Source organism: Hetaerina americana, unplaced genomic scaffold, assembly GCF_022747635.1.
Source record: "Hetaerina americana unplaced genomic scaffold, ioHetAmer1.1.p SCAF_61, whole genome shotgun sequence".
Classification (NCBI taxonomy): Eukaryota; Metazoa; Arthropoda; class Insecta; order Odonata; family Calopterygidae; genus Hetaerina; species Hetaerina americana.
This window is the reverse complement of record NW_027287217.1, coordinates 333,708-347,798: the sequence shown is the minus strand read 5'-3', so window position 1 is coordinate 347,798 and position 14,091 is coordinate 333,708. Positions and strand designations below refer to the sequence as shown.

Sequence of the window (14,091 nt, the reverse complement as noted above, 5' to 3'; positions counted from 1 at the left end):
TTGTCGTAAATAGGGTTATATTTGCATATGTATGTGGTATAATTACATGTATAAATGGCAGTTAGGTGTCATTACAGTAGGGTCAAAAATACAAGTCTTTCAATTGGAATCCTCAACCTCTGGATTATTATGTAGGGATATGGTCAATGTTTATGAACAGTTAAAGGATTTTGGTTAGAATAGTGGCAATCAGCCTTTTTTTCCATCGTATACTTTCGCCAAGTGGTAAATATCGAGAAATGAACCCTGAAAAAAAAAGATTTATTTTCTTTATTGAAAATGTAAATCTTCAATTTTTAACCTGTATTCCTACCTGAATGGGATAATTCCCTCCACCGAGAACGTTATAGTCTTTAAGTGAGCTAGCAGTATACATCAGTATCATAGCAATGAATCGGTTCCAAAAACTGTGGGAGATTCAGCAGCAGTATCTTTTAATGGAGTCATCCGCTGTTATGATTTTTAATGCAACAATTTCAGAGTAAAAATCATTTGCGTTGACCAGGATTTGAACCTGTTAACAGTGGATGACTCAGTTACTGTTGCAGCATCTGCAGTTTCTTGGAATTTGTCTAAGGTATAAACAGCCTAAGTGGTTAAAGTTGGCTTTAACCTCATGGACTGTGGTGCATTGTGCATGGCTACGAATGCCTGTGACATTGTATGTAAGGTATTTCATCACAACATCTTGTTCCTTTAAAAGCCCCCCAAAAATCTCAGTTTAAGAGGACGCCTTGATAGCTTAACTGGCCAAAGCACTCGACCCGACATCAAGGGATCCGGGTTCAAATCCTGGTCAAGGCGAATGATTTTTACACTCTGAAATTGTTACAATGAAATGAATCAGTCATTAATGCATTAGCTGTCTGCAATTCAAAATGTTGTTTTTGTTTCTTCCCTCACCATGACGTCTTTTCTCTCTTTAGTCCCTTCACACCCTTCATGTCATGCACCATGAGGCCACAGCTTGCCATGTTGGTGGCGATTTGCAAGAGTTGTTGGCGATAATGCTGGACATGGCAAGGTGCCTTAGGACATCTAGGGATGGCCACGATGGTCGAAACTTACTCCTGAGCTGCAAGGATTGGGCGGATGCTTTGAGGAAGCTTGCCACGCTGCTTAACACGTACAACCCTCCAGAAATGAGGATGCTTTGTATTGGTGAGTGAATTCACTGCTGCCCATTTTTTATTATAACTTGTGTGTGTTCATACTTGCTCACAACTCAGGTTTTTCCAAAAATTAAATGTCTCGTACTACATTTCCCTTTTTTTGTAACATTATTTTCTGATGTCCAATTTTCAAAATTCCTCGAACAAGAGTGGCAAGAATAGGGTTTTACGTGAGTCCTATGAATTAGTCATTATTCTGTTGAATTGTTTTTTCATTGACTTTCTTCTGGATTGATTTTCCCGGCTCCTATCAAGTTAATTTTATTCATGTACATTTCTTGTAGAATTTTTTAGTTTCTGCTTGAGTTTCAATGCTTTTATAATTTTTTCTTTCAACATTTGTAGATAAACATCAATCAATGTTGAAATGAAATACTATTATTCCAAAGTCTGTCAGCTGCTGCATTATTAGTTTTGTTGATTTGAAAAGAACCACTCTCAGTAGAAAAACAAAAAAAGATTGTCTTCATAAGTTCAGATTATGACACTGGCAGATAACTAGGTCTGTGCTTGTTTTCAAAATTGAATAGCATGAACTTAAATAATCAGTTCATTACCAAAACTCATTATTAATGAACTGCAGCATATGATGTGAACTTATGGATGTGGCAACCTGGGAAATTAATATGATAAAAATAGTCCCGTTATATCTGGGAGTGATATTACATAAATTTCAATTTCTAAAGTGTAAATATTAGGATTTGATTGCATTGCTTTATATGGAGACCCATGGAGACTTGGAAACGATTGTGTAAATGCAAGGGTGGTGTCCTTCAATTTGAGGTTTCACTATATTTAGTGACCTCTAGTTCATGGATAAAAAATCTATTGATGCGTTAGTCTTTAATTTTAATGTAAGATTCATAAACTGTTTGCCAGGAAACAATAATAAATACTTCTTATATGTAATCATTTAGGTGGTCAACCTGATTTGTGAAATAATGTAAATTTAAAAAATAGATTCAGAAAATATGTAGTTTTGGTGTAATGAAAGGTTATATTATGTAATAAACTTTTTGAAAAGACTAAAGAAACAACAACAGCATTTTCAGATGTCCAAAAAATATTGCTTAATACTATTTGCTTAGCAGTACACATTTGGCATTGGTATGAAAGCTAATTGATTGAATGCTACATTGATAAAGAATGATAAGAAGTAAGAACTTCCTGCAAGTATTTCTGCTTAAATATTCAAAATAAACTAAAACCATTGTGAAATTTAATGGCCAGTACAGCTGCTATTCTACTGCTGCTGTCTGCATGTATCATATGAGGATTTTCATTTACTTTGTGGATAAATTTATATGCTTAGCATCAGTCAAAATTTAACTACCTATTCGTCGCTGGTTGATATTCCAGCCCTTGTGTCACTCAGTATTAATGAATATTTGTGCATAATTTTCCAACTATTTTGATAACATGGCTATTAGAATTTTCAGAGCAGAGATAAATGTGTTGAGGTGACATGGTAATTGAAATGTGATATTGACATGTTAATGATTATTCCTCTTTGACACCATTTTTTAATACTATTCACCTCAATGAAATATATTTTGAAATAATTTTAATGTTTTTATTTGGAAAAGTTCTTTTTACATAAGTTTTCCATTGAAATTTACGTCCTATTAATCTACTATGGACAAATTTTACTTTTGACCTGTGGTCGAATGCACCAAAAAGGTAATCAAAATATACACTAATGATAATATTTGCATGAGTTTGGATGTTGACTTCATTTCTGGAAGATTTTCTCCTCGGGGAATGCCTTACTGAGAGTGCATTGTGACTATTACCCACTACTATACAAAGCAAAGACTGAAAATGGCTGATATACCCTTGAAATCTGAAATTGTGTGGAGGATTCAAACCTCACTGGCATCTCATTCCATCCCTCTTGTCGTCTCCTTGCAGAGCTCCTGAAGGAGATGCTCCTGCTGCTGCCGGGTGAAGTGGTACAGGTGCTGGGGCCTTTGCTCTCACATTGCCATGCCGCATTCCAAGATGGCCATCGCACCCCTCCTGTGCCAGTGGGGCCGTATTTCCCCCACCGTGGTGGCATCAACCACCACAGGACGTCCTTGGCGATTGGTCCCAGCATGCCAGGACCAAGAAGGCCGATGGTGCAGATGGCAGTGCCACACTCTCAACTTGAATCAGCCAAGGTCGGTTTATGGTTGATTTTCTTTTGTCACGTCAAGGGTGTTGATTTTTGGTTTCTACCCAGTTGTGTTTAATTTGTATATGTTTAAGATGATGTACTCCCAAGCTTCACAATGGATTGAATTTTTGCCATCAATATAGATGGCAATGTATTGTATTGTGGGTTGGGTGCATTTTTATTTCTCTTATAGTGATTTGTGCGTTTTTCTCCCTGTCTCCAGGGTTTGGACGAAGAGTATGATGAGGCCCTCCTGGAAGTGTACACACCGTACCATCAGTTTGTGGATGTGATGTGTCGTCTTGCTGTGAACAACGATTGCATGACTGAGACGTTGGTGGGACTGAGTGCCATGCTTGGCTTTGAGGGAGTCCCTTTGCACCTAACATTCTTCGCAAAGCTCTGGCTTGACATTTACCATGCACAGGTACTACATGGCATGCTATATTTTACACTCTTTGAGCACTCGTGCCAAATCATTTTAATGGAATTTGCTCTATCTATGTATTTCTCGATAGATTTATTTTGGAAATTGTTACGATTCTGGTTGTAATCCATCAAACATCGAGGTTTTTTGCGTGCATTTTCGTTTTTTTTTTCATTTGCTAAAGAATGATATTTGCCTGCTTGGATTTTTTTCTATATTCTGTCATTAGAAATTAATGTATGTGCCTTCTGTGTGGAATAATTTCTTTTTTCGATTACTTCACAAATGGAAATTGCTTTCTGTTATTTTATAATGAAATGAATATTTATTACATCTTTTTATATTACAGCACGTAGACCGGAAATACATATCAATGTTAACAAACAGCAACTATTTCGTGGATTATGTTGAGGCTGTTCTACTCGATGAAAGGACATCATTGAACAATGGCATTATCTACAACTTCTTGTGCATATATTTTTCCAAGGTAATTTTAATATAATTGACATTATAACACTAAAATAGAGCATTGATTAATCAATGGATGCCGTGGCAAGGCAACTGATTGGATCTTGTTCATGGTGTCCTGCAGCTATTTACATTGAGCCCTCACTTTAGGATATTAACTCATTCCACAGGGTCAGTCATGAAATAACCCAATGATAAATTGATTCTCTTATTATTTTCTGGACATTTGGTTCTAAGAAGATGTATGAATGCATGGTCTGTCCCATAAATAGAAGTAGAATAAATATTGGGGAAAACTTCATTGCAGTTCAAAGTATAAATTACTAAAATTCTTCAAAACAGTACCCACGTGCATCAATACACCAATGTCAGTGCTTCTGCCACCCTTCTGTTATGATTCCTGGAAGGTGTTGATGGGAATCTCGTTTACGCACCATGTCACAGCCTCTTTGGCATAATCCATTGGTCCAAAATGGTACTCAAAGGGGTTATACTTGGTTCTTACTCAGAGGCCCATGTCTCGTCACCCCTAATCACCTATTCTATAAAAATTCGGGTCACTTTCACCGTGGTCCAAGAGGTCCAAGGCAAGATATTCACCAAAGCAGTCTTTTGACAGCACCTTGGGGACCATCTTGGCAGACCTTCCTCATGGTTAAATCTTCAGTAAGGATGCAATGCAATGCAATGTGGTTCTGTTCTGCGGTCGCTGCTAACATCCTGATACTTGGGGGTCAATCAGAATTAAGCATTTGCCTCACTTTTTGCTAGTTTTCATCACACTGTGTGGTTGATGGATGTCCAGGGTATTCCTCATGGTCAACCTCCTGGTTACCATCCCAGAACATCCTGTGCCAGCAGAAAACCATCACTTAGAGATTTCTCCATCTCCCTAAACATCCTTAACCATGGTCATAGTCTCCAAACCTGATTTTCCATAGTTTAACATGAAATTTTATTGAGTATCATTTCTCCATGGAAAGTAGCATCATGAATTTGTGATGTGACTCTTAAACAGGGGTCCATTCTCTAAGTGATCTGCAGACTCTAATGGCCTGCAGACTACTGACGTGGGTTGTGTTGCTTTCCCAAGACCTCTCACCATTTTCCCTGCCACAAATCATCCCACTCCAGTCATACATGTACGCCTAGCCAAGAAAAATCATTTTACTATCTTTTTGGGACAGACCCTGTTCATATGCATAATTATGTATTTCAAAATTAGTTGAAATTATAGGTTGAAATAGATCCAGTAATTTATATCTTTCAAGCTGATTTCTTAATTAATTATGGCTTGAAAACACTTAAACTATTTATACCTTGTGTGTCATGGTCCCTGTTTTGCCGTCAAACAACCTTAACAGCTAAGTGTGGAAAAAATTCATCTCAGAATTTTACTAACATTTTGTCTAGGTGGGTACACTAGACCAGGTAGAATGGCTTTTCGAGGAGATTGTCTCATCCCTCCATTTGGTTACAAATCCCCTGACTCAAAATAACATTTTTATAATGCACTGAAAATTAAATCTCAGGCATCAACATAATAATCACCAACTTGAATAATCTTAATAAATTACAATTCGGAGCTTAGACTTAATGCAACTTTTATTATTACTTATCAAGTGTGGAAACCCATACCCTTAAATACAAAACTTTGATGGAAAAGTCAAGGTTCATCAAGGGTTGACCAACACGATTGTAGTATTTATAGTAAGTTAAAAAATACAGTATTTGAGATGTGGGTGGAGCATCTATGAGGTCGCATTTGGGAATTCACCACTGTTGTCATTGTACGAGGTCTGTTCAAAAAGTATCGCAAATTTTGAATTTTTGTGGGTTATGTATACTTGGTTTTTAATTTTTGTGTGGCATTATGTTGGTACTTATGTCTCTCACTTATGCCAAAAGGTTAGGCCATATTGAATGTTCAGTTAATTGTTGACAGCTGTTTTGCTTGGAAGTGTTATGGCTTGTCTTCGAGTTTTGCCTTTTCCAAAAAATGGATCAAAGAATCTTTATCAAATTTTGTGTGGAAAACAAAATTAAGTGTTCTCGGAGGGCCGAGAAGATGTGAACGACGAAGAGCATGCCAGATGCCCGAGCACGTCAACAACAGAGGAAAACATTGATGAAGTGAAGGAAATAGTATTGGCCAATCGTTGAATCACCGTTAAAGAAGTTGGTTAGAACCTAAACATAGCAATTGCCATTTGATTATTACCAATGATTTGGGCATGACACGGGTTGCCGCAAAATTTGTATCAAAATAGCTTAATTTCGACCAAAAACAGAAACACATTAACATTGCTAATGACTCGGTCCGCGACGACCCAAATTTGCTCCAGAGATTCATAACTGGTGACAAATCATGGGTTTATGGTTATGATGTAGAAACTGAAGCTCAATCATTCCAATGGAAGCTGCAGCACAAGCCAAGACCAAAAGAAGCACGCCATGTTCGGTCGAATGTGAAAGTTTTTCTTATAGTTTTCTTTGATTGTAGGGGCGTGGTGCATGCCACAGGGTAGAACGGTAAATAAGGAATATTATCCTCAAGATATGCGCAAGTTGCGGGAAGCAATCAGCTACAAACGCCCAGATTTCTGGAGGAACAGCACACATCGTTGCTTGTGGGCGAATATTTGGCCAAAAACAAGGCACTAATGATGCCGTAGCCACTGTATTCCCCAGATCGGGCCCCCAGTGACTAGTTCTTGTTCCCGAAATTGAAGAGACCCTTGAAAGGACGACGCTAGGCTATGATTGACAAGATAAAGACTGCATCGAAGGAGGAGCTGAACAAGATCCCTAAAAATGATTTTTTGAAGTGCTTCGAGGATTTGAAAAAATGTTGGCACTAGTGTATAATATCTAATGGGGACAAAATGGATATTCATGAATAAATAAATAAATTTTGAAAAAATAAAAAAGTTGGGATACTTTTTGAACAGACCTCATATAATAATAATTTCACAGACTTGAACTCTCATTATTTTGAACCCCTCAGTCAAGCTTAAACATTTTGAAATAACTGACTTCTCTTTGTGCTGATGTAACTATTGTTTATGTTATCAGAACACCTTATAGCCTCTGAGCAATGAAAGTGATTTATTATTATAGAAGGTGTAAAATTATAAAGCTTGGGAATTTCGAATGGGTCATTGAACAACACCCAAATCCTAGCCCCTGAACGGTGTGACCTCTAGAGTGCTTTGGCATCTTCCTCTTCTGAGCATACCCTTTCCCCTTACTCCTATATCACCAGTGAAATAATTTGAAATTTGTCATGACATATATTCAAAGAAAAAAGGAGAATGAAAGAAAGCATATCTTCTGTGGTAATTCTGAATGAGGGGTAATTGTTTCATTCCCATGTGTGGAATTAACATTAGGAAAATTTTAAATTCTTCCCTGTTTAGAGGTTTCTTCTACTTTTAAATATGAGGATGGAAAGAAGGCCTTTCTAGCAAAAGAATACTCTAAAATGGAGAACTATCTGTACTTGATGATTGGTTTTTTCTCTTTGGAGAAGTGAAATAAAAGCAAATAAAGCTGAAAAGGATGTGGCAGAAAAAAATATAAATCATATTTACTCGCACAGAGCAGATGATTTTGCTTGTTGTGTTCTTTCCGTTATTCTGATCAAGTGCACTAATGCATCAAAAATGGTCAAAACTTTGCCGCAGTCACACACTTCATTGATGACAAAAGTAAAAAAAAAGCAAAGAAATTTTTCATGCCATACTGGGAAAATATCCATGAAAATATCATTAAAGTGATGAGAAAAAGAAAGAAAAAGTTGGGCACCAGACTTAAAATAAATGCTTCCCGAAAGGCCAAACCTCGAAACAGACTAATGCCTTTCAAGGCTTGGACAGTACTGAGGATACAGTATTAAGAGAAACAAAGTCTCAGAAGGGGTTATCCCTACAGGAGGTCTTAGGGTTTTATGTTATTAGTGGTGCCGTAGTTGTTGCATCCACAAATTTGCAATCATATGTCCAGCAATGAAACATTTAAATCACTCTCGGTCACTGTGCCAGGGCAAGAGAAAGTGGTAATGAGTGACTCTTCTCCTCATTGAAGGTTGCATCACATGTGCTGAATGAGCAGACTTGCAATCTCATCAGCAGCCTAGTATCATCATTGACGGAGATTGCAGAAGTGGTCAGTGTGAGAGCAACTGCGTTTAAGCTGAATGGTGATCTCAGGGCCCTTTCATTGGTGTATGGGTCGGGAGCTGGCCTCACGCCCCCTCCCACCCTGGACAATACCCTGACCGTCCTGCTGACCAAGGCGCATTCGTGCCAGCGTCAAATAGAAGAGGCAGCTGGGCCAACAGTAACACCGACTACATCCACGACACAGGAGGTTGGGGCAGCTGGAGAGGTTGGAGGTGAGTTGATTTCATTATACATACTAAAAAACTGGTTGTTAATTATCATTGTATCAAGACTTGATATTCAAATAGCAAAGACTGAAAATAATATGCACTATCAATTGAAAGTCTGCTGTAAAAGGAAAGGTGTCAAAGGTTTATTAAGTAGCAATTTTATATCCTTTTTTAATGAGTGGTGTAATGGCCCAAGTAACTACCATAAAACTTTGTTTCAATCACATTAATGTTGCAATACTGTGCTTTTTGAAGGGGGAGTGGTCCCCATGCAAAGAAATTTACAAACTCTATGTAATGGATGCATCAAAATACAGTGGAAGTGCATACAATGAGCATTCACTTTCCCTACAAAATAGTTTGCTCGATTGAAGTCTGATTATTAAAGATGCTGATTTGATAGTCAGTTATCAGCTGATTCATCTGATTTTTCATTGTATCATTGGCATCTGTGTGCATATTTTTCTTCATTGATACAAGGATATCAAATGCCTAAATATTAATAATAACTCCTCATTCATTGCTAAGACTTTCTAGGATATCCATAGTCATTCATCACCATATTGTAATAGTTTGTATGAAAAGTTTTGGCGATTCATGTACTACCTTGATCAAAAAGTTCCCGGAATAACCACCGTGTGGCGCTCCCATCGTTCCGATTTGAGTTCTGATTTTTTTGTTAAATTGGTACATCTGTTGTTGATATTCCCTTTAAATCTTAGTGTCATAACTTGACATTTGCAAAAGTTACGTAGCCAAGAGTACATCTATCTCTGTGTGTGTTGGCGATTTTGTACAATTTCAGAAATGGATTTAAATTTGCAACAACGAACTTGTATTAAATTTTGCATAAAAAACGGATTTAGTGGCGCACGGACGTTGGAAATGTTGGAAAAGTGTTTCGGCAACGATTCTCTAAAAAAAACGGTCGTTTACCAGTGGCACGAGCGGTTCAGAAGTGGTCGTGAGTCAATCGAAGATGATGAACGCAGTGGCAGACCATCGACATCGAAAGTCGGTGAAAAAATTGATAAAGTAAAAGAAATGTTGGTCAATAACCACAAATTAACCATCAGAGAAATAGCGGAGGACTTGAACATTGCCTATGGATCCGCCCAAGACATTGTGGTTAATGATTTGGGTTTCCGTCGTGTAGCAGCAAAGTTGGTGCCAAAAGACCACAATTTCATGCAAAAAAGAGACCGTGTTGACGTCGCAAAAGACATGATTTGCGAGGCTGAATCCGATCCCACATTCATCAAAAGGATCATTACTGGAGACGAGACGTGGGTTTATGAGTACGACACGCAATCCAGACATCAGGCAAGTGAATGGCGTTCACCAAATGAGCCGAGACCAAAAAAACCACGTCGTTTTCAGTCAAAAAAGAAGGCAATGCTGACGGTTTTCATGGATTACAACGGTGTAGTGCATCATGAATTTTTGCCAGAAGGCCAGACAGTAAACAAAGAGTATTATTTGGGCGTTATGAGACGTTTGCGTGAAGCAATTCGCCGAAAGAGACCAGAAATGTGGGCAGAAAACTCGTGGATTTTGCACCATGATAACGCACCGTCGCACAGTGCTATCATTATTCGTAATTTTTTGACGAAAAATGCAACAAATACCATCCAACAGCCACCGAATTCACCTGATTTGGCTCCCTGTGACTTCTTTCTGTTCAATCGAGTTAAAAAACCATTACGGGGAACGCGTTTTAGCAGCCGAGAGGAAGTAATGGAAAAATCGCAGGAAGCACTGATGGACATACCGAAAACCGACCGTAACTTTTGCAAATGTCAAGTTATGACACTAAGATTTAAAGGGAATATCAACAACAGATGTACCAATTTAACAAAAAAAACAGAACTCAAATCGGAACGATGGGAGCGCCACACGGTGGTTATTCCGGGAACTTTTTGATCAAGGTAGTATGTGGTCCCACTAGTTAAATATCATGGACACTGGCATACAGGATGCGGCACTTAAATCCGGACAAATTTCAATTTGAATTTCCCGCCATATCATAGTTCCACTGGAGGTCACGATTGGCAGTTTTGAAAGCTATAGGCATCTAGTAAACAGTCACAACCTCAAAATGGCCGAGATGTTGCGCACACGTGCGGAATACAATCGTAGAGCCGCTATTATCGAAAGTGTTCGCACTGGGCGTTATATTTCGAAATAGTTCGATTCCTCTGGTACCCCAGATCAACTGTTTACGATATTGTGGCTAAGTACAATGATCCAGAGAAGTCTGATGAAGGTTTAGCTAACTGGGCAAGGAAATCTCATTCAAGGAAATGTGCACTTGTCGGGCATGCACCTTGTAGTTGGCTAAAGGTTACATCAATGAATGAGTTAATAATGTATTGTATTAATGTAAAGATGTTGAAAATTTTAATTTTTGGCAGGCGACGCCTGCTTTCCGATGCTTAGTGTGGTTTCTGATGTGGCAGATCCACGGCCGACCATCTGGTACAAATGAGCAATCTTATTCAAAAAGCTTTCCTACTATGACAGCACGTTGTTACTGTTTTCTTTGACCAGAAAAAGGCTCACGACAGAGTGTGAAGGCACAAAATTTTAAATACTTTGCACAAGTGGGGTTGGCCGAAATGTAAATAAAAGAATTGTCACGCAACGTGACATGGCGGGACGTCTCCACACACAAGAGTCCGGTCGACCATCCCTCATGGACCGTCCTACCTCCCTATGCCATGTCGGCCTCTGATTTGTCAGTGACGGGCATGGTATATAGATGGGATGGAGCCTGAGTGGGTCAGTTAGTTGAAAGCATTCCAAGTGAGTGGAGTGGTTGCCCCAGATCTCTCTGTGAAACGTATTTTTCACATTCCTTGCTATGTTTAGTGTGTCTATAATTTGAGTGAACATATTAATTGCAAAAGGAATTTGAAAAGATGTGATAGTTGTTAGATATCATCTCCCAAGGATGGATGTCTGTAATACAGGCAAGTGGAAAATATTGCTGAATAAAGTTTGGTTTGTATTCAACTTTAAGCTACGCCTTTTTTTTTAAAGAAAAGTTAGGAACGCTTGTGTGAGTTAACCCATTCGGGGTGGTTAACTGTATGGAATCCTACTTCTCACATGCAACAAAAATTGAGGGTATGGCATCTCTAACATTTGTTACTCCTGAAATAATGAAATAATCTCAATAGTAAAAACTTGGGAATAATAAAATTTATCCATATTCACTGTTTAGTTAAAGGAAAATTTTTATTAATTTAATTTGACGAGTATAATTTTTATGATATTTCAAAGTATGATAGCGCACACAGAGAGGGTGAAAAGAAGGTATGTTTTTAGCAGCCTACTGTAAGAACGTACTAGGTATGTTCAAATCAGCCAATAGGTTAATAAATTATTTTGAATGCTTGTATGCCTTCAGTTCGCGTCAGAATTATTTTTTCTAATTTTTTTCTTCGCAAACCTCTTTTTTTTTTGAGGGAAATATTTTATCTGATCTCAGGTGTGGACAATTTTTAGTACCAGTGCATGTTGTAGAAAATTTAAAATACACTTTTATAGAAACAAATTTTCTCCTGGCATATTCGGTGAATTGTGGGAATCACTTTAATTCTGTAGATCCAGACTGTGTATTCCCTTCACTTGTTGCAGAGTGTGATGCTCCCTCAAAGAAGAGGAAGGTGGAAAGTGGTGGAGCCACAAGTGAGAAGGAGGCGACATCATCACCATCATCGTCGTCTACTGCAGGGGGCAGTGGCAGTCCCGCTGGGCCTTCAAAGACACTGGAAGAGTGTACGGCTCACTCTTCAGCAGAAGGGAGTGCTGTGGCACTACAGGGTCAGCCGCGGTCTGCATTCTGCGTCAACTGGGTCGAAGTGCTGGTGAAGACGATCATGGGGCTTTTGAACATCTTGGGGAAGAAAGGTTGAAAGGGAAGGTCGTGGCTGGGAGGAGTGTTTTTTGAAGGGTCCAAAAGTGGCTAGTGATTTTTCGGTGCCTCTCGAGACTTGCTTGCAACGGCGGGTCACATACTGTGTTTCATTATTTTAGGGACTGAATCAATGAAAAGACTTGTTATATGTGTGTGGAGCGTCGATTTGCTCTGTAGGTATTAGAAGGATGTTTGATGGATTCTATTTGATGATGTATTTAAAAAAGTATAATTGTTGAAAGTTATTTAAATCAATATCTGCCTTTGATGTCTGTGCTTTTGTTGGCCATTTTAAAGTTGCGCAATGTGAAAGCATGCTGACTGTAATAATACTTTAACCTTTCTCCAACAGGTTTACATGTAAATGCTCAATTTAATGACTGTGTGAAAAGTGTCATTCTCTATCATTGGATAGCTTCTAAAACCTGGATGTGCGTGACTTTTTCCATTGCTCAAACAAAAGATGTTTCATGCTTTTATTTATCATTTTACTACTTCAAAAGTGCAGAGTGTTTTATAAAGTGTTTTTTTTTTATAGAATTCTATGAGTAATTTCACCAAAGGTCAGTTGGTGGCTGTTAAGTAATTAATATGGCTGACTTTCCTTTGTGTTAATAAGTACTAGTCTTGTTAGATTTATATAAAGTTTACTCATGCTTTCCTATTTTTTTTTTTTTTTTTTTTTTTAAACTTTCACCACAGAGACTTCAGTTTTTTCTGGAATTAGGCCCAATGGAAAATTCAATGGATTTCATGTTGTAAGTAATGAAAAGTTTACTTAATTTGCAGTCTTTTATTTATACCATAACTTTGGACCCAATTCGTGAATGAACTGAGCATGGATGAGTCTTAGTGGGGACTAAGGCACCCTGTAATTTATTTTGATAACTGTCATGTAATATACAAAGCTGGTTTAAAGTTTTGGTGACTACCAGGGTGAAGATATTCTCTTGGTAAGAATATGACAGTTAATGGCCGGACTTTTTAATATGAAAATGGTTTTAATGAAAATGTTCAGTGAAGCAGCAACATGAGGTAAAAATTATCTTTTTCTAATTTTCTGGTTTATTTAAGCATGATGATTTTTAATCGTGTATCTTCTCCATGTTATACCTGTAGTAGAATGAGGTCCACTTATGGTATTGATTTTGATTCAATTCATATGAAGAAAACTTTAATTTATTATTGTCAAGAAAGCTTTTATTTTATGTTTTACATGTTGCAGCTTATTCACTTTTTTCCTTAAAGTAGGCGAATGACTGCTTGTTTTATATATATATATATATATATATATATATATATATATATATATATATATATATATATATATATGTATATATGCAATTTCTATTTCTTCCAGATTTAGAATAAAATACCTATATATATATATATATATATATATATATATATATATATATATATATATATATATATAGGTATTTTATTCTAAATCTGGAAGAAATAGAAATTGCATTGGCGATATTGGTGAAGAGATCAAGATTCATATATTTGCCATAGCTACCTTGTAAGGGTACCATCTTTATTTTGATT

General features: G+C 37.5%; 1 protein-coding gene across 1 annotated transcript in view; it reads left to right on the top strand.

Annotated features, from left to right (window-relative positions):
* puf (ubiquitinyl hydrolase 1 puf) overlaps nucleotides 1-13,273 on the top strand; it is an 88,908-nt gene extending 75,635 nt beyond the window's left edge. Inside the window, exons 47-52 of the mRNA XM_071594451.1 lie at nucleotides 927-1,161; nucleotides 3,084-3,334; nucleotides 3,554-3,757; nucleotides 4,107-4,244; nucleotides 8,312-8,621; nucleotides 12,261-13,273. Coding sequence (XP_071450552.1) covers nucleotides 927-1,161; nucleotides 3,084-3,334; nucleotides 3,554-3,757; nucleotides 4,107-4,244; nucleotides 8,312-8,621; nucleotides 12,261-12,538 — 1,416 coding nt within the window. The 3' untranslated portion in view covers nucleotides 12,539-13,273. The remainder of the gene's footprint in view (nucleotides 1-926; nucleotides 1,162-3,083; nucleotides 3,335-3,553; nucleotides 3,758-4,106; nucleotides 4,245-8,311; nucleotides 8,622-12,260) is intronic.
* Nucleotides 13,274-14,091: the final 818 nt, after the last annotated feature.